Below are 26,617 nucleotides of genomic sequence, written 5' to 3' on the forward strand. Positions count from 1 at the left end.
ATTCTCTGGTGGCCTCATAGTAATTTTGATCTACCTGCTGAGCTCGACCCTTATGAAAACAACAAGCAGGAATGAGTTGACAGACATCTGAAATCCCACATGTTATGCACAACTCACACACTATGGTCATCACAGAGCAGATGTGAGCAAAGAAGGTTTCTTTTTACGTGAGAACTCAGCATTTAGGATCAGTTTGGGATAGTTATGTTTTTCTCCTCCATTTTTCCCTTATCAGAGTAGATTAATTTATTTCAGACACATGTGTCCATATCAGGAAATTAAAACATGAAATAAAAAAGGCACCATGTAATTAATGATCTCCAAATAATGTTGATGTTGTGTAAGAGTCAGGGTTTATTTTTTTCATAAAGACACTGAATCACAACATATTTTACTAAATTTTGTGTTCAAATAAACAATGAACAACAGGTTTAGGCTTATGTTTGAAACCTCTAGTCTTGGATAGAGGAATTTATGTGAAGATTAATGCAAGAAGACTCCTCCACAGTCTGCTGCAGGGTGATACGTTATGAATGAGTGACATCTCTGACTTAATGAGGGAGAAACTGGACCTTTGAATCCACCAAGAAATCATTTGGCTTCAAAAGACTAAGATTATTCAGCTGGACGCTTGGGGTAATTTGCTGGCCATTTTATGGATTTAGCGGATTGAAAATTGTACTTGCTGTGTTAATGTGGACATTTAAAGTTGGATTTTTCACTAAATGTTCTTGCTTTTTATTTTTTTTTAATCACAAGACTGATTCAAACACAATTTGACTCAGTAATATACAGCATGTAGTACCTTGCAAAGGCTTTTGGCTCTAAAAGTTTGATTAAGGTGTTTTTTTTTTTGTTTAAATGATGCAGTGAAACAGAAAAGAGAAATCAATACAGTGTGACAAACTTCACCTTCAAAACAGTACCAGTTCTCACCTTCATATATTGAGGCAGTGGAGTGCTCCAAGCATCTTGGTAAACTTGCTACAATTCATTTGTGGATTTAAGCTGTTACTTTATGTAATCCCAAACAGCTTTTATTATGAGATCAGGGCTCAAGGGAAACCATACCATCTGTTGCTGGAGTGCTTGCTTTTTTCACTGAAGATGGTTCTGGCTGTGTGTGGGGTCAAACTACAGAATGTTTTTTGGACTGATTAGCCTTACTGATGCATTACATGATGGATATAAATGTAAAATGCCTTAAACTTCCCAAAATATATATGTACTTTCAAGTTAACTTACATTTTCTTACACACCATATCATCTATAGTTACAGCTGCAACGAGTTTGCAGCATCAGCTAAGAGAAGGTCACAAACACGGTATGTCCATATCTAGAATTCAAAAGACCTTAGCCTTAGAGTGGTAATCATGAAACATTTTCAGTGACAAAAGAGCCTCATGATGCGTTGAAATCTAAAAGCTGTGGCTATCGGATATAAAAGTAGTCTGACCTTCAAAGTTTCTGCCTGGTGAGAATTCTTTATGTTGAGCATTTTTCAGATATGAAAAAGGTGCCATATTTCACCTGAGGCCACAAAGTTAGTGGTGCCCTTTTGTGTCCAGGAGTTGCTGGAGACTGCTGACACAATCAGACTGACCAATGGAGTGTTGAACATTTGAAAGTGCAAGGCAGTAAAGTAGATTATAATGTGTGGATCTGGAAAAAGTTACAAGTTTTATAACCTCTTAAGGGTTGTAAAAAACAATTTAGCCGTTTATGAATGATGGTCAAGAGTAAGGACTGGCTGTAGTGGCTGCTATATGCTTCACCCTGTTGAACGGTTTATTACTCACTTTCTTAGATTTAGAACTTCTTTCTATAAAAACAGATGCCTGCTGTAGCCGAAAACATTATTGTTTATAATTTATTATTGGAGGTAGCAGCCACAGTGGACTGACACTCAATAGATTTCAGTAAAATGATTGTTCAATGATTTGTCACCTTACATGACTAATTGCATATTGCCATGATACCGCATCAGACAAATACCTTGTTCATAGCAACTTTTTGATATAACTTATCTGGAGATGGCACATATTTACAACCTGCTTTACCCAAGTAAAGGCAGCTTGAAGAGTAGATAATAGAGATTTATTTATTAATCTTTTTTGTTTCAAAAAGTTGCTTTACACAAACCGTGATGGAGCTAAGCATGCAGCTGGAGATTGATGAGACAGAAGGCAAAAAGCTGGAGAGACTTTGACCTCTCCCTTTTTGTTTCTATCTTACACTATATCAAATACCTCTTTTGTGCTGTCCTTAAGGGTAATTTTATACAGTCTCCTCAGTAGATTTTAGTATGGCGTAATAGCAAAAGTTCAAATAGATCAGTGTCTGACCGACGCCACTTTCTGGAAATGGCGTTACGAGGCATTAATTTTCAATTACTTCTTTTTGATTTAAATTTTTTTTTTACCGGAAACCAGCGACACAATTTTACTGTGCACCGTCATCAGTCACACTTTAATCTTTTATTGTAACGTTGGCGACAAACTGGAATGCGCACAGATAGGTGAGAGTGATTGAATATAGGCAGAGAGGGGAGGGAGCGTGGCTGTTTGTGTGCTACAGCAGGGAAATGCCTACACCCATACAGTGTGTTTGTGTGTGTACATATGTAGCTTATGTGAGACAGCGAGACGAGAGAGAGGAGACTGAGAACATCTCTGAATCGCACCGAAATTCATTTCACAACAAACACTCCAGGACTGAACATCTGGACCAAAATGCGCTCCTATGCATGCGACCAATTAAGACCGAGCGTGTAATTACTGTTTGTCAGGATCCTAAAGCGTGTTGATATGTCATCTAATTAAGACTAAACGGCACATGTAGATTTTTTTTTTTTTGATTAGCCTTTTCAGCACGCCGTTTCTGTGGATTGCATGAGGGTGTTTGAAGCTGAAGAAGCAGTGCGTAAGTGAGCGCACGTTCAGTATCCAACAAGTGGATGCATGAATCTGTCCGCAGCAGACAATCCCCGGGACAAAAAACACACGCAGTCAGTGGACTCCTGACCTACAATTTTGTAACGATTGGCCGGTTAACACCAGAGACTAATAACCCCCCCACTAATCAGCTCAGATGTGGAGCTTGTCTGAGCTGATGGCGATGTAGCAGTTATTGCATTTGTGCGCATTGTCTCGGTCTTAGGTCGTATCAGTGTCTTTTTTTCCTTTTGTTTTGTTTCATAAGCATACAATTACATTGCAATGAGGTAGGACACCCGCCTAATTTCTCCTGTTCTCTGTTCACTGACCAAAGAGAAGATTAAGGCTGACGCGCTGCGGAATCTACCGCTTCCCACCTCACTCGTCTTTTCTCATCCATGGACTCGCTTCTCCGTTCCCTCGGTGACCGTGGGGGGAACTAGGAACCTCTCTGTTGACATTTCTTTATGACAAGGGTGCAGGTGGCAACTAAAGGTCGCAGTCATGCCGATGCATCCAGTAACCTCCACTCTGATGTACCGGGGCATCTGCACCATCCCTGACATCCTCTCCTACAGCGCCCCGGTGAACCTGCCGGAAGACGAAGTTGAAGGTGAGAATACACCTGTTCACACATATGTAAAGGTTATACAGGCTTGTGAGTACACAGGGGTTGTTAGTTTGTGACAAGTTCATGCAGCGGCAGCTGATGTGGTCAGCTCCTGCACCGGAGTTCCGTCAAAGAGACGCGCGGTCAGGACCTTGGACAGCGCTCAGAGAGCTTGAGTGACTTGAATTTCAAAGAGAGGTTTTTGATTTTTCTTTGTGATTTTTATATGTGAAATTGAATGTGCAAAGTAAATCCATTTTATCAATAATGTTAGTCTTATATCAGCTTACTTTTCTGTCATTCCTTGAAGTTATACATGTGAATTTGTAGCCAATTCAGAGAATCACATTCCCCCTAACTGTGAAGCTGATTTAGTTCCAACAAAATGCATTCTTGTCATGAAGTGTTTTCTCTGAGGTCAGCACTGATGCATTGGCTCCAGAACCAGAGCCTGGTGGGTGTGAATGAGGTTTATGGAAGCTTGACTTCACTGGTCCATTCAGCGTGGCAACATACACCTTCTAAAGGTCTAGAAATGTTTCCTCTTGCATATTTTTCTTGGCGATGGATTATTTGTAACCCAGCTATGATCCAACCAACATGTATAATGAAAGCTATATTCATTTATCAAGAAAGTCATCAGAATTATCAGTATGGGCATTCTATCGCTAGCAGCTAAGATTTAGAGAATTCATTTAGAGATTTGCAATATCATTTGGTATCCTAAGAAGATTCATGGCTGGAGTGCATGTGATATAAACCTGGAACATCTGCACATTATCATCCAACAGCCCCTGAGACTCTGAAGTCCCACAGTCACAAATCCTTAGACTTACTAAACCTTTCATCCTTGTGACCTTAAACCGAACACTTTGATGTGGAAACAAGGCGCAGAGAAATTTTTTGACAGTTTTGACTGCCTCACTGGACAGATTCAGATATTAGTGCGCACAGCAGGTTTGAAAAGTCATGCCTCCTTGAAAAGGTTATGACTAAAGTGTACACGTGTTGTTTGTTTTTTTTTCCTTGAAACCCCTTGTCTGTGGGTGGTGGTGCAGAATTTCCACGCAAACAACTGGAAATTAATTCTTATTACTACCTGCGGCTTCATATGTTTGCATTGGCAACTACACAGTTTTTTGTCTCGCTCATAGTGGTTTGCGTGTATACTACCAACAAAGAAAGAAATATGGATGCCACCAAAATCCTGTTCTGTGTTGTAGTCAACATCAAGTCAAAAGCTAAGTGGAGGAGATCAAATATGAATTGGCTTGAATCTCAAAAGATGTTCTAACATGTTTTACACAACAGTAGTTTCAGAAAACAAAGACAAAGACAACTGGAAACAAATAGCAGAAGATAGATTAAGCTGCTTTATGGTGTCACCCTGTATTATATAGCCATATAAAATACATGTTTTTCTATTTGACATCCAACAAACTGAGTCCAACAAAAGAGGAATTGTAATATTTATTGCATCTGCACTTTATTATTCGACATGGCATTCTGTTTAAAGAGCTATTGTGCACATAGATATGTTAAAAAGAGGGCTGTCACATATTTCATTCATTACTATTGTTTTAAGATGGAGGTCTCAGGTATCGAGAATAAAGAGTGTCAGTTTCCTCTTCACCCCTCTAGTTTGGAGTGCAGTAAGCAGGCAACATTTCATTCTAACTTGAATTACATCAACCCTACATCTGCCAGCTGCATACATGCTGTCATGAGACAAAGTGAGTCATTTGGGCTTCACAGTTCAACCTATAGTGGAAGTTTGACTGGAGAAGCTTTGGAACGCTTTGCAGAGAGCGTATGAGAGCCTGGGGTAATACCCAGTTAACAGAGGCTGTTTCAGCTGTTGGAGAGCATTAGTGATCCGGTGTTGACATGGCTCACAAGCTGTGAAAGAGGGAGACTTTAAAAGCAGCTCCAGAGGAGACTGAACAGCGTTACCGTTGTCGTCAAGGGTGTAGCTGAGATTTTTCATGCTATTCCTGCTAGAAAGCACAACATGAGAGTGATATAAACCTCATAAGACAGACTGTTTGAATAACGTGTATGTGTCAAGACTGAGGCTTTGAAAACTCTGTAGCTTATAGCTTTTGCAGCCAAAGTTCTGTTGCCAACATTAACATCCAGCTGTTCTAAGATGGAGAATGGTGCTGCAGCGGGGATTTTAACACAATTTCTCCTTGCATTACTCTGTTGAATATGCTGGATGTTTATTTTGGATCTTTGTTCTGTTTGATTTACTCACTAAACCAAAGCGACTTTTAAGGGACAACTAGAAAATTGCTCTTCATTAGCTTGACACTTATTGATTCACCCTGCTTTATGTGAGTTACTGTATGCTTTACGCATTACCATCTGAAATTCCAAAAAAGCTGTTAGTATTTAGAAAGAAGTGTAGATATTCTTAAATTTGAAGGGGACCTCAAAAGTTATTCGGACAAGCAAACTATATGAATAACTTGCTTAGAATATGGCCATGGTTGGGTTTAACCAAAGTCGACATCAAACTGTTGATAGGATGTGGAACTGAGGCTGAAGGTATTTGTTCGCAATTCAACTGCTTTTGTGGTTCTCAAACTAAATTTGGGCATAGGGGTGAATCAAACTAGTCATCTGTTTTTATTTGGGGTCTGCCTGACAAAGCCATAAGTACCATCGTAATGACAGAGAAAACATGATTTTTTTTTTTTCATTTCAACACCATAAATTATATTGTGGATTGCAGACATATTTGTCTGCAATCCACAGAAAAAGTAAAAAGCAAACTCTTAAACATTTCCTTTTTGGTTCAGTTTTGATGCTTTATTGTGATATATTTATCTTTTATCACCATTAGAAATGTGTGTCTAAAGAAAGTCTAAAGGAACACAAATACCTTATGCGGAGATGGTTAACAGAAAAAAAAAAAAAGACTCAATTAAATTATATTGTAATTTTCACAAATGCAGATGTGGGTTTCAAAGGACTCCAAATGCTGAGCAGGTATTCTAAACCAAACACAAAGGTTACAGTCTTTGTGGTTTCTGGAGTGTTACTACCGCAAACATGAATTAGTGTCTAATGTCTACTGAGCAACATTTAGTTCCTTTGGATTAGATTTTGACACTAGTGATGTTTCACAGATGACCTCTTGATGAGAAACTTGCTGCTCAAGTGACAGTGTCTTGTCACCACTCATCTCCTGAGAGACGGATGAGAATTGGCTGGAAGACTGAGGTGTCACATACATCAGCTTGGCCATTGGGGATATTGGCCTTTGTCACGCAAATAAATTGTACATTAGTGAATATGTGTGTGTGTGAGTGCATGTATAGGGACAGGAGGCTCAAGCCCCATTGGCACGCATAGCCGTGGACTTGATTTTCAATTACTGCCATGGACACTCCTGGGAATGGACCACTAGCGCTGTACTTTGCAGTTGAGAAGACTGTCACAGCTATAATTGGAACAAGACTTTTTTTAGACGCTCAATAAATGTGTGTGCATGTGTGTGTATGTGCATGTGCATGTAGGAGGGTTGGGGTAGAGGCTGGAGGGTGGTAGCAAGTACCTTAATGTCCAGTGCTGTGAGCATAAATTGAGCTGGACTCTATGTTCTCCATTTCCCCTCCTACACAAGAGGGAAAAACAATTGGTCATATTACAGCAGCTCAGTATAGTTTAGACCTCCTTCACCACCATTTACACACATGCTCGTTGTCAATATCGCTGCAGGTGGAATTAAGTGGGTAGCCCATTTTCACACTGCCTAACAACAGCCCAATGGGACGACGCTTCAAAATAGTCCCAGGCCTGGGCTTAAAGCAGCTGCAACATTCCCCACAGCAACACTCAAGTAAATAGGTGCCAGGAGTTTCCTGTAGACACAAACTGAATTTAAGGGCAGTGGCAGAGTCTTCAGATCTTTTCAACAAAGTCATAATCAGTCATTTCATGTTCAAATCTGCTCTAACTTTCTCTCGTTTTCTCTAAACACAAATGTTCAATGTCAACTGAATATTCAATACATTAGGAGAAGGTCTGTTTGAGAATAACTTCGCAGTATAGAATAACCTAATGCACATTTCTATGAATCACTTTCATGTAAGCAACATAAATGTCCATATATTTGTCTGATATCCACAAAAGCTTGACCCCTTTATTAATTTGAGACCAGGCTGAAAAACTCATTCTTGCCTAGTTGATAAATTGCAACACGAATGGAAGTTAATCTATTTGATATACATTGACAAACTGCTGAAAAAAGTTGAATGAAAAGATGACTTAATGTTATGTGTAAAAATAAGAGCATTGTGACTGCAATTAATTGAATATGAAAATTGAATTATAAAAAACAAAAAAATTTTATAACCATAATCATTTACATGCTATAGCCTTTCCTCTTGGAAACTAAATGTCAATACAGATTAGTCGTGGCTACTTCTCATGCTTGCAGGGATTATTCATCTGCACATACAGCAAAAATTAAAAGGAGAAATACCACCACACATAGGAAGTTATTCAGTTTGAATGGCATTAAATGTCACATCTGATGGACATTATATGTGGAGCAACAGCCCCTATTATGTAGCTAAATATCGACAAAAAACATTTTGTCCAATATCTATAATGTGTAATACATTTTTTCCTCATTCAATTACCTCCATTTCCAGAATGTTTATTTTGATGGGAAAAACTTCTCTTATTAGCATGAAAGTGTATCCAGGATCAAACCTGTCACAGAGGCCCAGCAGGGACAAATCTCCCAAGGTGCAATTTCAACTCCCAGAGTAACTGTCAGCAGGAATCAAAATCAACGCAACTTACAAAGTTATATCCCTGTGTTCATACTCAAGATCAAACGCAGATAACTTCCCCACAAGGAGGACTGCTGCAAACAGGAAATGGTGGAAATAATGGGGCCAAAGTTGGATTTAGAGTAACTGCATCTGCACCTTTATATTTACTTTGTTATATCACAAAGTAATGGCAAGAACTATATTATCACACTGAATATTTCTGGTTGGATTACTTATAACAGCATGCAAATCTCCAAAACCAAACCTCTTATCCCTTGATAACAGATCTGGTTTAGTTTGATTTATGTCAGAGAAAAAGTAATACTTTAATGATGAAACTCTGAAAGTCAGAGCTTTTGGACTGTGGACAGGACTAAATAAGGAGCTTGTTTCTTCTCGTGTTATCTTGAGTCCTAAAAATGCACTTTGGAGTATTTTCTGAAGATAATCAGACCTCCTTTTGTTTTTGCAAATAGTTTTGTTTCCCTGGTTTAACACATGTTGATATAGCTTCTTTTAGCTGCAGTGTTGTTGTTCCTTTGGCAGAGTTTTTGCAACTGTAAATGGCTTTGACTGACAGCTGCTCAAAGAAACACTGACACCACCGTGCTCCTAATGGCATAAACTGCCTGTGAGGCGTTGTTGATGTTTCTGCTCGACTCCTCCACTTGTGGCAGCCGCAACATTGACTCATTTCTTCGCCCTGAGGCCGAGGGTTGACTTCCATTCCTTTGGAAATACTTACATGAATACAAATGAAGCTATTTAAAGACATTATCTGCATCTGTTCGGAAAGAAGAGAATCATGCACATAAGGTATATCGGTGCAGAATCAGTGGGCGATGTGTGGGTGTACTTCTGAGGGGTCAGCTGAAACTATTTATAGCGTACACTGCTTAGATTTAGACAACAATACATAGCGAAATGACCAGTTGTGATGGAAGAAGACATGCTGGTGTATTTTCAGGAATGTGGAATGTTCACATCAACCAGATGTGTTTACCAAAGCCAGACACTTATTTTTCCTCACCTGTTCACCTCAGCTACTGACTGATATTAGCAGGGCTCTCTACCAGGACGTCAGAATTAGATAAATTATTCTTCTCTTACTGAGAAAACAACTAGAATTACTCTTCAACTAGATTCCTTAAACAAAAAGTGCTCAGTCTCGGATTGTCTTCTTTTTTTTTTTTTTTTAGCATTCTCTCTCATTTAGCATAAAAATATAGCATAAACTGAATCAAGCTTTCCACTGTCAGCATCATTACACATTGAATCACAATCCAAATGCTTTCACAATGCTGCAAGCCTGACAAATAACAAAGAAGAAAAACATGCAGCATCAGCAATGCTCACTGCTGTACATATTTAATAACTCCAAAGACATAAATTAAAGCAACATTTTCCAGATTAATTGTGGAAAGCTGTCAGGATTTGTGGAGTTTGGAGTAAAGATGTCAGACCTGTATTGAAATAATCACAGATTTTTTTTTAAACTGTCAAAGGGGAGAGAAATGAATATGAACTTCATTCATCTGAGGAAACAACACAGTTCGTGACATTACGGGTGTGTGGCAGTGGGGTCGGCCATAAAAGCAGCTCGTTGTGTATACTCTGAATGAGAACAATAAATCTCAATTTGTTCGTCTCCCCATCACTCTGCTCAGTTCTCAGCTGTTTCCACTCTGCCTGATGGAGGATTGCCTCATGCAACCTGCCTGACAGACAGGTAGTCAGAAACAGATTTCAAAATGGCTTTTTCGAACATTTCACCCAGCTGGATGTGGCGTATGAAAAGACTCTACTTGACATAGATGGAGATAAAGACGTGAGCAGAAATGAGCTGTCTTTCAGGGGTTGATGTGACACAGCAGCACAGCTGGTGAGCCACAAGTTCTGAAACCACTTTTGAAGGGTGTAAAAAGTGATTCAGAAAAATGTGTCGCTGTTGTCTTATTATCGCTTTAAAATCGACTGAAAACTAAAATATTCCGGAACATTTTGTTCAAAACTATTTTTTTTTCCACATAAAACTGTTTGAATTTGTTGAATAAGTGCTACAATTACCACCGTGTGTTGACATAAACAGCTTGTTGCTCTTTGGAGATAGAGATCACTTAGACCCATCCATCACTCGCACTCTAAATATCAAGCTAACATAGGTGAAACAAAATCCTGAAATGAAGGGAAAGCAACCATCTCTGTCTGGAGGTATAAAAGAAAAAAAAAGTGAAGGACCTATATACAGGATTAAACAGGTGGAAGAAAGGTAGCTGTCAGAACCAAAAGCTTTGTTGAAACTAACTAAAAGCGCTGCCAAAGCTGGGAATCTAAAGGCTGAACATCAAACTAACAGAAAATGGAAGGCACACTGGGAAGAAGGGGTGCCAGGTGACAAGGATCTGGCACTGAACAAAAGAAATCCTGGAGATAATGACAACAAGGTGCAGGTGTGGCAATCAGTAATTGAAACCCTGGTGGGAAACAAGAACAGGAAGTAAACACAACTGGCGCAGCGCTACAAAATAAACAGGAAGCAAGATGACTGAGGTGCATGAAGTAAACTGATGAGAAAAAAAATAAGCTGAAGCTAAGCTAAGCTATTGCTAATAAAATCCTTATTTAACATACTCATAATGCGTGGTTTTAAAACCCTCATTCACATCTACAGTTACATTTTTGGTTGGTTTAGTATTCCCTGCATCTCACTTCTGTCTCAGTCATCTCACATTTAATCTCCCCGTAGCATATAAAATCTGTCATCTTTAAATTTTACTGCAGGAGTAATTGTTTCCGTTTGTAAACTCAGACATTAAATCAGCTGGTGATAGACAGTGCTACACCATGAGCTGTGGTGGAGGAGTGAACTTGACAATGAATTGGCAGAGAGAATGGTGACAACAAAGACAAACAATTAAACATTAATCTCCGTTTCACAGCACTTAGGCTCAAAGGCACAAATAAAACCCCAGAACCCCGTAGAAATGAAATGAACATTAACAGACCTTGAATAAATCCAGCTGAAGGGCACGATACTGTGTGTTGCGTGGTTGCAGCAACCACGAGGAGATGTTTGACACTTCAGAGTCATCTTGCCTAATCTAGCCCATCTTTTTGATCTCAGTGGAAATGCAGCAGCATAATCTTGGTAGGCAGGGGGTGTTTTAGTTGTGGGTGCTTTAAGTCGATATTGGCCTCTGTCAGGTCATTTTTCATCCACTAAATGTGCCACTCCTTGTCGACACCCATTAAAAAGCATAAAGAGTGACAGCTAAGCTTTGTCCAAAGCAAACAACTACATACCCACAGATTATGAAACCAAGATCATGATTTCTAAAAAAATTTTAAAAAAGACTTTGGATTTACATATTACACCTATTTCTTAGTTGGTCCCTGCAGGACAGCTCCATCATTGAAACTGAGAAAAAGCAAACAAATGTTTAAATGCTTTCATATAAAAATTACGAGAACTAGAATCAGTACAATCTTGAGGAAGGCATTTGTTCTTTTCCTTCCACGTCATGTAGTTTGAACAGATGACATTTTGATTGCGTCAGCAAGCACGGCCTCATACAAATTCTCAGTTAATCAATCGATGTAATCTGGTATGCGATCCAACCTTGCCAAAATGGGGTTTGATGGAGAACAGGAGGCGCAGATTAGCGTGGGATATCATGAAATGCTGTGATTACGGCTGTCGGGTAGGTTGAACTTGAAGTCATTTATTTCCATTTTGATCGACTGCCATGAAGGAGTGGATCCAGCAGACTTTATTACCTGTGAAATGAACTGTGATGAGTTTTGGAAGGTGAAGTGCTTTTCTCTTGCGGTTAATATTTCCTCCCTTTGATGAACAATGCAAAAAAAGTCTACACCAGACAGTAATAGTGGTAGAGAAACAGCATCCGTAAGTGAGAGGATACCATTAACTTGGCGGAACTGATGGAGTGTTGGATAAGCTGGGATGCATAGTACAGGTTTTTGATAGCTTACATCTGACCTTTGTTTGAGGTGCTTCTCTTGGGCTTTTGCTTTGTGGCTACTGGCTCCAGCTCAGCTTGGTTTAGGCTCCGATGATGAAAACTTACAGATCAGAAAACGTAAGAGTGAAGGAGGGAAAAAAAACCGAGACAGACCACTGATTCTTCTTCCCCTCTGGAAAAGAGAAATGAAACAGCAGTGGGCTAAAATTTTCCATCATTCGAGGTCAAGTGGGGCTTAAGAAGTTGGCTGAGGCTTTTTTTTTTCCTCATTGAGCATAAAGCACCTCAACCTTTAAACCATATTTTTTTCCCCCTTTCATTTTCTTCTTGTGCTCATATCAGAGCTACACTGGTGAAGTTACTGTGGCATATATTTCATGATGTAGGGAGGAGTTTCAATTCAAAGGCATAAATGGGATTTTCCCTTAACACACAGTCAGCTTAAGCTTAGACTTTGCCATATACTCCTTTTGAATTCTCTGGAGACTTGTTAGAGGCCTGTTATGGTAATGTAAAACCTTCTGGGTGTCCAACTCAGCCCCTATGCAGCTAAAGGCGTATTAAGGTTGCCATGGGTGTTTAAAAATAGTCGCCCCAGGTTCACACAAACAGCAAAGCAGTGTTTTTCTCATCCTGATAAGGTCTTACATAAAGAACGGGTGCGCTGGAATTACAATCGAAAGCAGCCCTATCAGATGCAGGTCTGAGTGCGGCAAAGAGGATCTCTGACTCTGGAATAAGAAGTCCTGGATTACGTTCATGGACAGTTCACAGCTGGAAAAGCTCTGGCATTAGCTTATTCTCCTCAAAGCACATGTGTGTAATTGGCAAAAGTTTTCAATGATCCTGCATTTATCCTGAAAAAGAGAAAAGCTCTGCTCAAGGCATGCCCTGTAAAGTAAATATTGTTCATATTTTGTGGATTTGAGTTTGTAAATTTGATCTGTAAGTATAATTTTCCCCATTCCATTTTCTGATGACTTATCATTTTATCATGTAAGCAGGCCAAGATCTTAAGATATCGTCTACTTTTTAGAAATATCTAGTGATGAAGCCACACCACTCTTGTCATGTTCTATGCTGCTCACAGACTGTTAATTCTCTCTCTGCTGCTGCAAGTACTGCTCTACATTGTTATACAGCATTGTGCAGGGAGTGCACTGCACCTTTTGCTTGTGGGAGTTCAACATCAGATGCTTGGTTCTCGGATCTCGATCTTAACTTGGGCTTTTCATCCTGTGTTGGATCACACTGCAGGGGATGGCTTGCCCTTGCATCTCTGAAGGCCAACAGGCACCTCTCTACATCAAAGCAAATACCACACACTTTCAACCAAAATACTCACATCTCCCTAATGGAGCTGCAGTCCCAGACACCACATGGAAGAAACAGCAGGAATAGCTTCTAATTCTGTAGAAAAATAATACATATTAAGTAGCTAAAACAGTAGAGTTAAACAAAGCCCAGAGTGAGATAATATGGAATTTAAGCCACAAGGGATGGTATGACCTGCAGTAAAGATGGAGACAATTAAAAGCTACACTTTAAAGGAAATTATGTGATTCTTGTTCTTCTTGCTTTTAGCTTTTCATGCAATTCAGAAAAGTTAATTTTGACAACAAAAAAACATGGAAATGTATTGTTAAGTCTTGCTTCATTCCTCCATGGAATACTTTGACTGTATTAAAAAAAAAAAAAAAAATAAGACACATGCAACAGTTTGCACCAGCGTTGCACTACTCTGGGAACATATTACATATGTGATATGTAATATGTAATATGTGATAACTATATACAATGTGGAAGTGCTAGCTTGTAGGACAAACCATTGCAAAGTACAGCAGCCTGACTCAGCAGCTTTCACGAGTTGTTACTGTTTTGGTTCTTTCATCTCCTCCATTTCCAATCGCTCTGTAAAACTTCTATGACTTGATAAACCCACTGCACGCCTCCCACCACCAATTCAAATTCCTAACAAAAAATGTTCTGTTTTATAACAAGGAAAATGCATTGTGGTTTTGGACTGTGGTTGGACATACACAATTTGAATGAGTCACAATGGCTTTCAGGACGTTTTTAATCCCCTCCATTACACAGAATGATTCCGGCCATGTCTGCGAGCAAAGATCAATATCATAGAAAAACAGATAAGATTTAACTGTTCTGACATAGGCCTGTGATACTGGCTCATCTGGAGCCCTTAGAATTATGAACAGATGAGATAATATAGTTATCTTGCCATAGGACATTTCAGACTTCAATTAATCTTTTTTTGGTAATTCATATCAACGAGTACCATGTACGGGCTGCTTTACTTTGGAGATTTGATTTTGATTGATTTGAAGTTAAGTGGTTTTATTTACATATTTATAATGAATATTATATATATATATATATACATAAATAAAATGAGTCCAGCTGTATGATTGTGAATTATTTTGGACCGTCACCATGTATGGTGTAGACATGGAGATGAGGACACGAATGCAGATTTATAGTAAAAAAACAAAACTGATTTATTTTAATAATTCAAACAAAAAGGTGCAGCAAAGCTAGAATTCAAAAACTGACAAAACAAAAACCCTAAGAAAAGACAAAAACCTGACTAAGACTATGAAAAATAACTTGACGAGAATGATGCCACAACCTGACATGGACAGCGGCGGTAACAATGACAAACCTGATTAAACAACACAGGTGACAGTGAGGATCTGGCATGAACAAACCGGGAGACTAAATACTGTGGAGGGTGATTGGTGAGTGAGTGCAGCTGATGAGAATGAACACAGGTGAAGGGAGTGAAGCTGATGGCAGGCCAGAAGAAAACTGACAAAACAGAAGAAGACTGAGGCAAAAGTGGGGAAATGGCAAAACTAAAGACTAGATAAAAACATGACAGGGACTTCACAAGCCTTTTTTTTAAATAATTATGGCTTAGAAAACAAATTTCTTTTTTTGTTGATATCTAATTTGCTATCACCACTCATCCTTTGTTTGCTTTTACTCACCTCAGACTGTGATCAATAAAGAGAGCCATTTTAATAGATATGTAGGATTTGCTAAAGCTGTTTTGGCACCATATTTAGGAGCACGGTTGCTTTCTGCAGGGCAGCAACATCTTTTCTCAGAAAGTGTGTAAAAGCCCCTCTTTCTAAAGTAAACAGAAGGAGCAAGGACCTCAGGTGGATACTGAGGTATTGTTATTCTATAAACAATAAGATTTCGCTCAGGGAAGATAAAAAAAACACAGGTGGAGGCTATTAATGATACGAACTATACCTGCAGGAAGACATCTTGTAAGAAAAACAATGTGAAAAATAGCTACTGTGACTGTCACTTTGCTTGGTTTTATAAATTGCATGCTGAGATGTAATCCATTGTAATACATGATTGCTAGGCATCCCTGTCCCTGTGGCGCAGTTTCTATTCCATGGATGTGCGCTCTGTTACAGGAAACTATTTCTCTGAATTCTGCCCCAGCATCATACACAGAATGAGACACTGTTTCCTGCCATCATTGATATTTTAAGGTTGTTTTCCAGCTGAAATATTTGTCAAACTGACATGCTGGTTTTTCTTTGGCTTGAGGCTTAGCCATTTGTTGCAGTTCTGACACACCGGTAAATCATTGGAGCAGCAAATCCCATTCACACAACTCTCAGTTTTGAGGTGGATTTCTAAAGTTTGTCTAGAGCTACACCTTATAAACTCAACGGTCGCTAATTGCCGGCAAACTGAGGAGAAAGATATCTTAGAAACGCATTTTGATAAAAACATGCTATTATTACTTGCTTTCAGGAGTAGCATTTACCTTATGTTGTGTTTTTCTTTTTCTTTCAACACCAGCTCTACAGTTTCCTCATCAGCAAACCTAGATTGTCTTTGTCTTTAATCTGATCTAATCTATGAAGATCTTGGATCGTGATAATACATGATTTCACTGGAGGTATTACAACAACTGAACATGACTCCTCCATGAAAGTTTGATGATATATTTATTGTCCAAATTTTACAGATACGAAATGGGCTTATACTGAGGACTTATGCTGTGCATCATCTTTATCTAGCACTTAATCTCAAGCTCTGCTTTGTATAGAACTAATCAGTGCTGCAGAGGTGGAGATATTGTTTATACCTACGTGCATTTCAGTGTGTGGTGAACAATTGCTAAAGGGAGCGAGGATGAAAGTGTGAATTTTGCATTAAGTGGACAGTGGAAATGTAGTCTAACATAACAACTGCATATAGTATGAATCAGAACCAATACAAAGCAATAGTCAGCCCACACTTAGAATCCAGGTGTTCTCAGTGTAGTGAATGAACTCTGTCTGGGAATGTAAAATTTTTTTCAATGCGCAAAGCTTAAATGCTTCAAAAATGCAGAAAAGTAAATGCTTGTTTCGATTGAAACATGAGTTTTTGAGCAGTCTAAACTCACTAAACACTCCTAATGTAGGTAAAACTATGTTGGATGCTAAAAACTGAAACTATGATGAGTTGACTTTATGCAAATATTGATTTGATAACTTTTTCCCAAATGAAAACATATGTAAAATTAAATGGAATTGTGAAATGCATCCATCAGAATGCCCCACTTTTCCTATAATCTATGGGAGCGCATATTAACATATTTTTAAGTTTTTTTTTGGCATAATGCTTTTAGGATTTTAGGACCCATGAGATCAAACAGGCTTGATTCACAGCCCATAAGTCAAAGTTCTGCCCTTAGATGTCTTGATCTCTGATTATTTCCTTTAGGCTCTTTTTTGCCTGTTTAGTGGTGGAATTTGTTCTCCATTGATGTGGTATAGTACACGTGCCTTTGGTGCTCGGAACAGTGCAACTACCCTATCCCGATTCGCAGTAGGACCTCAGTTTGTGTATGTGTGTTTCTTCTGTAGAGATCCGTGAGGCCTTTAAAGTGTTTGATCGCGATGGAAATGGATTCATTTCAAAGCAAGAGCTGGGCATGGCCATGCGCTCCCTGGGCTACATGCCAAATGAGGTGGAACTGGAAGTCATCATACAGAGACTGGACATGGACGGTCAGGCCAATACACAGCTTGTATTTTATCTTAAGCTTGTCTCTAACTGTAAAAACAGAGCAGCTTTGCTTGCTGTTTACTCACAAATGTGAACCACAGGAGGCAGACAACCCAGCAACAATGAATACCAACTGTTCTTCTTTTTTTGCAGGCGATGGCCAGGTGGACTTCGAGGAGTTTGTTACTCTTCTGGGTCCAAAGCTGACGGCAGCCGGGTTGCCAGACAAGTTCCATGGCACTGACTTTGACTCAGTTTTTTGGAAGGTGCTCATTATTCAGACATTATTTCCAGCTTATTAAACAGGCAGTAGACAGAGGAGTCACAGGTGAAGCACATTCCTCAGCAAAGAATTATTAGAATGTCACACAAACAAATTTTTTAATTGTCATTTCCACTGATTTGTTCATGGGGAGCCTAACTACTGTTGTGACAGTCCTGATACTTAGATCATTATAGTCAATTTCCATGTATAGCAGATGTTAAGTCATTTACAGACATCTCATTAGTTAATGAACTTTTTATTTTGACAGTGGGATGGAAATTAGTGGGATGGAACTCTCGTCAAAACTGCCTTTGTTGTAGTTGTACGATAACAGCACAGGAGCACCTGTCAGATGGTGGGGCTTCAAATCGTGTGTGAATGAGGGGATTTGTGGGAATTCTTGGTGCATCCCATTAAAGAGAAAAACCCTGTTTGGGAAGTCACGAGTTTCAATGATTGAATAGCTTCACATAAGATTATATAGTGTAGGAGACGTTGTAGTAGTATCGACCATGTGCTGCTGGACTGATCACACAGAGCCTCCGGTCACACAGGCGATCTCGGCTCAGGCTGAGCTGAAAATGAGTAATGTACATGAGCTGTCCAAGCAGCCACAGATCTTGGAATGGTATTCTAGCTGGGCTTTTGGGTTAGGGTTAGGGTTTTTTTGTTTTGGTCTTAGTCATTCGCATATAATTTATTTATCCTTTTTTTTGTGTGTGTGTGTGTGTCATTGAAATTTTACAGATCACCAGTGGAGGGATGTTAAAAAGTGTAACTCATCTTATGTTCATGTCATTATTTTTATTGGCTTTGGAGAGTTAAGGGTTGTTTCTCTTTTGCTTTAAATAAGCACTCTTGACTGATATTCATTACATCCATATGGGGTGATAGCATGTTGGTGGGACTGATTTGCATATTCAATGATCCACAAATTTTCATGACATTGATTTATTTAGCAGACCCATTTATCCAAAGCAACTAACAAGTCAGTAAAACATTGGGAGGGTGCTGTGGTATCCCGCAACCACTTGACCACTTTACTTCTTAAATTACAGCTGCCTCAGCCTAATACTAAAGATACAATTTCATAGACTTTCATCTAAACCTTTTAAGCCATAAAGGAAGCCCTTTATATATTCTCAAAATATGAATATGCAGTTTGATTAAGCATATGTCTGATTAAGCACTTCACCAGTGAATAGAAACTTAGTGAAACAATAATCTGATTATGTACTGTATTATTGTGAGATTTATATTAGCAAACCCTATCTTGCCCACTTTTATTTAATTTATGATGATCATACTTAAAATACTGTAATAAGATATTAACTGCCAAACTGAAATTACTTCACAATTGCATAATATCAATGTTTTGTTTAACTGTAGTAAAAAAAACGCCTTCTTTTGTTCTTCTATATAAAAGACAATAGATTATTATAACCCAATTCCACTAAAGTTGAGCTGCTGTGCAGAATGTAAATGAAAGTAGAATGCAATGATCTACTGTACATAATATTGTCAAAATAATCTGAGGACATCTCTTATTGCACAGGGGAAACAGCAGAAAATCAATATCAGATAATTGTGGGATTTTTGGGCCCTCGGGCAGCACTAAGTTAATAACAGGGATAACTTTCACATGAAAATTATTGTACTGGCTCTAGAACACCAGAACTTCAGAAATCATCATCTATTGACACATTTCACTACCATTACCATTGAATACCATCTTCAAATGCAGATTTAAGATCATAATGTAAAGAAGAAGCCATATATGAAGGGTTAGGGTTAGACTCAAAGTAGAAAACTGTTCTCTGGTCGGTAGCATGAAAAATTTTAAATCAATTTTAGAAATCATGGATGCAGCATCCTTTGGGCTCAAGAGGAGAGAGAGCATCTGGTATCAGCACTCATTGTAAAAGCCTGTAGCTCTGATAGTATGGGGGTGAATTGGTGCTTTTGAAACTGGCAACTTGCACAACTGCAAAGACACCCTCAATACTGAAAGATATATGCAGGTTTTAGTCCATCATATGCTTCCATTAAGTTGATGTTTTTCAAAGGAGGGCCTCGTAGATTTCTGCAAAACAATGTTAAACTTCATACTGCATCTATTACAACAGAATGGCTTCCTAGCAGCAGAGTCCAGGTGATCTGCCTGCAGTCCAGACATTTCACCAGTTGAAAAACATTTGGTAAATTATGAAATACAAACTATCCATCCATCCATTTTCTATACCCCGCTTAATCCAACTGTTGCGTCGAAGGGGGGCTGGAGCCTATCCCAGTGGTCTGAAACACAAACTATTTAAAAGAACTACTGTTGAGCAGCTTGAGTCCTAAATCAGACAAGAATGAGACAACATTCCTCTGTAAAATATCCAGCATCTGATCTTCTCAGTTCTCAGACATTTACAGACTGTTGTTAAATTAAAAATAAAGAAAAGAAAAACACATTTTTGGGCAAACATATTTGAGACATGTTGTCAACAAATTCAAGATAGTAATACTTTTCATAAAATAGTGAAATGTCACTTTCAACATTTTAATGTTTTCTATGTTCTAATCTAAAATAAATGTAGGTTCATGAGATTGGGAAGTCATTGCTTTCCATTTTTATATTTCCATTTCACATAGCATAATGCAACTATTTTTGGAATTGGGATTGCACATTCAATATCACAAGTGGACAAAGAAAATGACAATATTTTTAAAAAATTCACTTATTAAGAAGATTTCACACGGGAAAGTTAATATATTTTGACTGGAAATGTGACATTCTCTCGTTGTCTGACAGCACTACAATTTCTAATGTCTTCTGCATATGTTTGTGTGTGAGTGTGTACACGTGCATATAAATATCTGTACATGTGTCTGTTAACGTCTGTCTTTTCATTTGTGTGCATTTGTTTACTGTGCTCGCCAGCCCATGTTCGTGTTGTAATCTTCAGTTATGTGTGTGTATCTCCAGTGTGACATGCAGAAGTTGACAGTGGAGGAGTTGAAGAGGCTTCTGTATGACACCTTCTGTGATCATCTTTCCATGAAAGACATTGAGAACATCATTATGACAGAGGAGAATCACATAGAGAACCCAGAGGACTGCCAAGTGGATATTGACAGTAAGGAAAACCTCCTTATATTTTCGCACCTCACTGCATTTATTCATGTGTTTTGCTTTTCCAGAATAATCTTTGCTGTTCGATGTGATCAGATTCTTCAAAATTATTATTTGACATAATGATTATCAAATTTACAATACTGTGCAAATGTTTTGAGCCATATTTCTTCAAATATTGTTAGGAAAACAGAAAATAAGTTCAGTAATTTATTGAGACATGTGCAAGTATCAATGGAAACACAGTATATTAGGCCATTATAATATATTATAACAGTTTTGCACAATTGTAAACACAAAATTCACTTGATAAAAGACACTTTAATTTTCCAACACAGCTTGAACCCTCTTAAACTAGCTTTCTTGTAATTTATTTAAGTAGTCTTCAGGAATAGTTCTCCAGGTTTCTTGAAGGACATCCCAAAGCTATTCTTTGGATGCCGGCTGCCTTTTGTTCCGTTCTCTTTCAAGATGATCCCACACTGCTGTTACTGTTTGTGTAGACACAACACTGGTACACCCTTTGAGTTAGATGCCCTGTTTCATGTTTCAGTCATCAGCCAGTATTAAGTGGTACATGAAAACAGTCAGATACAAGAACTGGATTGAAAATGAGTGAAAAAGCAGCCAATATCTAAAGAAAAACTTAGAAAGACCTTCAGAAATCCTGGACATTTATTGCTCAAGACCACTTTAAAGACTGAAAGAAATGGTTCTTGGATGCAAAATGTAACGATACAATAGATGAGACAATAACTGTATGTCCATAAATTACATCCTGGTTTTCCACTGGTAATAGGTTTACCAATGAAAATGGCATTTTTAAGTAAAACTACAGATTTGAACATATAACATGCATCAGCAAAATACCCCAGATAATACAGCTTCTCGTGTTGAAAGTGGAGATGTTTTTGGAAGTTTGGAAGTACCAAAAAGTTGAAATGCTGATAACAGATAATAACAGACAGGTGAGCTAGTTCTGTTATCTTTTCCTTTGCATGGGTTGCCATTTAATTTATAATTTAATAAGTCCTAAAATGTATTCATTACATTTACATCTAATCAGGAAAACGGAAATCATGATATTCAGAATCTCTTTTGTATGTGTCCTGGTCAAGACAGGCAGCAGCTCTATGGACACAACAACAACAACAACAACAAAAAGCATAGCAAATGCTCATACAGTATGGATAAACCACATAGTCAACAGCAGACATATACATCAAAACTAAGGAACATAAAAATAGCTATATAAAAAGGTCATCATCAGTAACACAGATCAAAGATGGGCAATTAGTGACGTCATCCGTATTATTTACAGTCAGATGTCCAAACTATTAACATTTGTTTTGAAGCTGTTTAGCTAATTCCAAGCTGAGGGAGTAGCATACTTAAACACCTTTTACCCCAGTTCATTACGAACTTTAGAGATAGTTTGAAGAAATGAATCTTGAGAGTGACGACAATAACATTTTTAAAAGTGATACAGACCAGACGATAACCCTATCGAAACAGACCAAGAATAGCTTTGTTTAAAAAGAAAAAGAAACGATGTTTAAGGTAACGGGAGGTAAAATCAGACCATCCAACCTATGTTTACAATGTAAGATGTGTAAGGGTTTTAAAGTTTGTGATGAACCTTAGAGCTCCATGGCAGGCTGTATCTGAAGTATGGAAGTTCTGTAAAGATGCATGTATGTGAACAACTTCTCTGTGATCCGGCACAGACACAAACGTTGTGGCAGGAAAGGAAAAGACGAGACTTCTTTCTAAAAAAAGGAGAAAAAAACAGTTGCAATTGGATTGCAAATTAACATGACATGATGATTTGGATGATAGTTTGACCTGAAAAGCAACATACAGATGCATACATTCTAACATTACCAAAGCGACAGAAGGATTTGTGACTTTATAACTGGACAACTTAGAAGTATGATCAGTCGAAAGCAATTGCTTGAAAACTGAATTGAGGATAAGACTCTTTCTGACACTGACACTTAATGAAAATCACAGTGCTGTTTGATTGTTCCCTCTTCAGGACAGATTCTTCTTCTATTAATCTAGAATGAATTTGTTTCAAAATCCCTCATTTGAACTCTGCTGAAATGTCTCTTTAATCACTTAAAAACACGTATAATTTTCCTTAAGATTAATGGTATCATTGTTAAAATTTCCTCACTACCAGAGCTTTTCTAAGTCTCATGATTTTTGCACTGAAGTGGTGCAATCACACAAGGTGAACTCCTGTCATCATCCTCTGCAGATAGTAATGGGCTTCAGCCAGTCATCAGCCATGTGCGAAATGCTGTGCCCTCTTAATATGAGAAATCATGGCATTGTTTCGTCTCCTCAGGTTTCTTAATCCTCCCTCCCTAAGGTTACCTTATGAGTGTGGCAGCTCCATCTTTTTTCACAGACTATGGTTGGGCTCATTTGAAATGCAGGAAATTCCCAACTGGAAAAGAAGTTGAAGAAGGTGGAGGGAAAATGGCTGCAGCAAAACAGTAAATAATAACAACTCTCTATAGAAAGTATGACTTTATGGGCAAATTTACAGAAGGATGTATTCAGTGCTCTTTTCTGATCTGAAATCTATTCGCTGGTGGGAAAAAAAAACACTTAAACATGTGGGGTATTTTCCTCCCAGAAAGCCTCCAGGGGATATAAAGAATTATGGGGAGTATAAACTAGTTATTTTTTAAAAAGCAAGCTCATTCCAATCAGAAGACATTTAAAGTCTAATTTGGATGAAAATAAGGTATAGTAAATATGGACATTCATATTCAAACTGTATATTTTCCTTCAACTGCTTTGAGATTATACTTAAGGCATATTTACACTTGTCAGTCAGGTGCTTATCCATTTGTTTTCTGTTTCAAACCTCCAATCAGCATTTGAATCCAGATGTAGTTATGCCACCCACTAATTTTCTTGGCATTGTTCATCCCTTAATATTGTATTTGTGTAATCTCACGGTTTTGTGATGAGCTCTTTCATTTGGAAATTACAATCAGATATCTGTCAAGCTTAAATGAATAATATCCAATTCAGTGGACCCTCAGGTTTATTTTTCATCTCTCTGCTCCCTCCCATCTTTTTATTCCAGCCTCCAGCCCAACGCAGCAAGTAAAGCAAACCTGTGTGCGTAAGAGCCTGATATGCGCCTTCGCCATCGCTTTCATCATCAGCGTCATGCTCATCGCGGCCAATCAGGTGCTGCGAAGCGGCATGAAATAGAAGCTATGGCATTTTTTGTGGCCTTAACCTCCACCTGAAGGCTACCTTAGCTACCAGAAAAATGACTGAGGAGACTGAGCTGCAAAAAAAAAAAACTAAACGACAACAACAAAAAAAAAAAACAGATCAAACAGACAATAGCACAGCTGCAAAACAGAAAACAGGTGACTGCAGAGGAACTGGAGCCACCAAGGACACAACATATGCAGGGGTTTGTCTTGGTGACAGAGACGAACTGACGGTTTCAAGAACAACAGAACAACAGGACCTCACTTGAAGAGACAGCTGTGTGTTTATAGTGGACAGCTGACTATACATATCAATCTTCGTAATAAACAACCTTGAGTATTCATTAGCTATGTGCATTGAGCAGTGTTGCATATATTTTGGTGGCAGCTATAGAGAGAAGTGTAGTGACCGTCCAGTTTTGTATTTGTTCAATTTACCCTGTGTTTATTATAAAACAGTACAGAGAATCAGTGGGATATTGTGGGAGTGTTGGAGGAAATGCATTACCGAGGTTGGAAGGTGTATTATGTGCGGGGTCTGGAGAGCATGGTGTTGTGCTCTGCAACGCTGTTCGAAAACCACTTGGAAATAACAATAGCCTCGTATGAAACAGAGATAATAAGGAGGGTTTGTAGGTAGATGGCTGTGACTGTGTGCATGCTTTCACTCATTCACAGTCTGCAAGACTTCAGTCTGAGTAGGATGGAGTGGGGTGAAGGAGGTTAACAGTTGTCAGGAGGAGCGAGCTGAGATCCGAATGAACAGGTAACTGGCTTGAGAGTGGCTGGACATGCAGTAAACTGTCGACTCTCCCTGCTTTGCAGGTCTCGGAGGATGACCATCATCTATGCATGAAGTGCATGGATTTAAGCTGTCGTCTTGACACATTTGTAATAGTTCTTATCAATGTAGTAATCATTGTAACAAAACTGTTTTCAATCACTTAATGACAACTGTGAGCAAAATATGCGGCTCAGCGTTTGAGCAGTCATAACAAATGTATAGAACCGCATAAAAAAGAAGGGCTGCAGTAGGACATGCTCTAAAAATGTTTAAGGATTGCTAAGCTATTGATGTCTTGCCTTGCTGGGCACTTGATGATTATCTCTCACTATCACAACACAGCAAATATATTCAAGATCTGTCACTCAACCATTTAAAGAATATGCATTAAAACTGATCTGGTGGATAGTGGAGATGCAAAAGTGAAGGAATGCACTTTGTTCTTTATTTCTCCCTCTGGATACGTTGCTGTAGAGCAATAACTTTATGTGACACAAACATCAGAGCAATCTTTAACTGTTAATGAACCTTCCAATTGTTGACAGCTGAAAATTTTCTATTGTTCTTCGCAAATAAGAGTTTTGGCAATAGGACATATTCTAATGCTCTGCTGTTCGACAGTGGACAAAATTCAGTTTGAAAGGGGCCAATTTGTGTAAACCACTGCAATAACATATAAGTATCTGTTAGGCACCACATAAATTTGATTGGATTCATGTGCATGCATCTGGATGACGTCTGTCACTATCAATGTCTACTGTGCACATAGTCTAACATTACCAAAGCGACGGAAGGATCTGTGACTAGATAACTGGACAACTTAGAAGTATGATTCGTCAAAAGTAATTGCTTAAAAACTGAATTGAGGAACAACCAGAGAAGACTCTTTCTGACATGTAATGGAAATCACAGTGTTGTGTGATTGTTCCTTCTTCAGGACAGATTTAATCTTTTATTAATCTAGAATGAATTTATTTCAAAATCTGGCTGATTTTTTTTTTTTGAAAACGCCAAAATTTACAAATAAATAAAACTCCGTACAAAGTCATTCATACCGAAACAGTGCAACGCAAATATCTAAATTAATCACATTTTACATTTGCTATTGGCAGCTTCATGAACTTGGTGCCAGAACTGAAAGTAAGTTATCCTTTTGCCAAGATCCAGGCAGGGTGACGATTATCTGTTGCACCTCAGCAATGTGTGGAGAACACACTCATAAAAATAAAGAAAAAATATGATCGTTTCTTAACAAATACCTTTGTTTCTATTTTGCACTTTAATATGTGCTGCTGCGCACAGCAACTCACCTCCACGATTGTTCAACCATTTCCCGAAATATTTTAGACATGAAGAACTTTATTCAGGATGTATTTGTTTTTGTGATAAGAATGCAATTAAGTTAAATAATAATGAATGGCAAATTGAAACAGATTAGTTTTCTATATTAGGTGAAGGTAAATTTTCAATCCGGAATGAAGTTATAATAATTTGCTTTGTTTCCTTATTATTTGAGACACTTTGACATTGTGTATAGACATGAAAAATGGCCAGAAATGTTTATCATATGTCACCAAGTCAAAAATACAGAACTATATTTATTTTCTCTTACAGATGGAAAACTGTACAAACATGTTGATAGTCTGCTGAATGTTTTCATTTCATTGTACTGTACTTTGATGTGTGTCCTTGGAAAAAATGTTTATTGAACATGTGATCTCTGTTCATGACGTCACCAGATGTTCCTCTCTGTGTGTGGAATGCTGTTTCACATTAATAAAACCATTTAACAACAGTGTCTTTGTTAGCTGTCTCTGAAATATTTATTTCAATTTATCAA

At 38.2% G+C, this 26,617-nt stretch overlaps 1 protein-coding gene across 1 annotated transcript; it reads left to right on the forward strand.

Annotated features, from left to right (window-relative positions):
- Positions 1 to 2,579: 2,579 nt before the first annotated feature.
- Positions 2,580 to 26,572, forward strand: cabp7a (calcium binding protein 7a). Its single transcript, XM_072386925.1, has 5 exons — positions 2,580 to 3,549; positions 17,221 to 17,364; positions 17,516 to 17,628; positions 20,602 to 20,752; positions 23,855 to 26,572. Exons 1-5 carry the CDS (start codon positions 3,441 to 3,443, stop codon positions 23,983 to 23,985), a joined length of 648 nt encoding a protein of 215 aa, XP_072243026.1. The 5' UTR covers positions 2,580 to 3,440; the 3' UTR covers positions 23,986 to 26,572.
- The last annotated feature ends 45 nt before the right edge of the window (positions 26,573 to 26,617 follow it).

The sequence above is a fragment of the Leuresthes tenuis genome, unplaced genomic scaffold (assembly GCF_036924035.1).
Source record: "Leuresthes tenuis unplaced genomic scaffold, fLeuTen1.0.hap1 SCAF_6, whole genome shotgun sequence".
Taxonomy (NCBI): domain Eukaryota; kingdom Metazoa; phylum Chordata; class Actinopteri; order Atheriniformes; family Atherinopsidae; genus Leuresthes; species Leuresthes tenuis.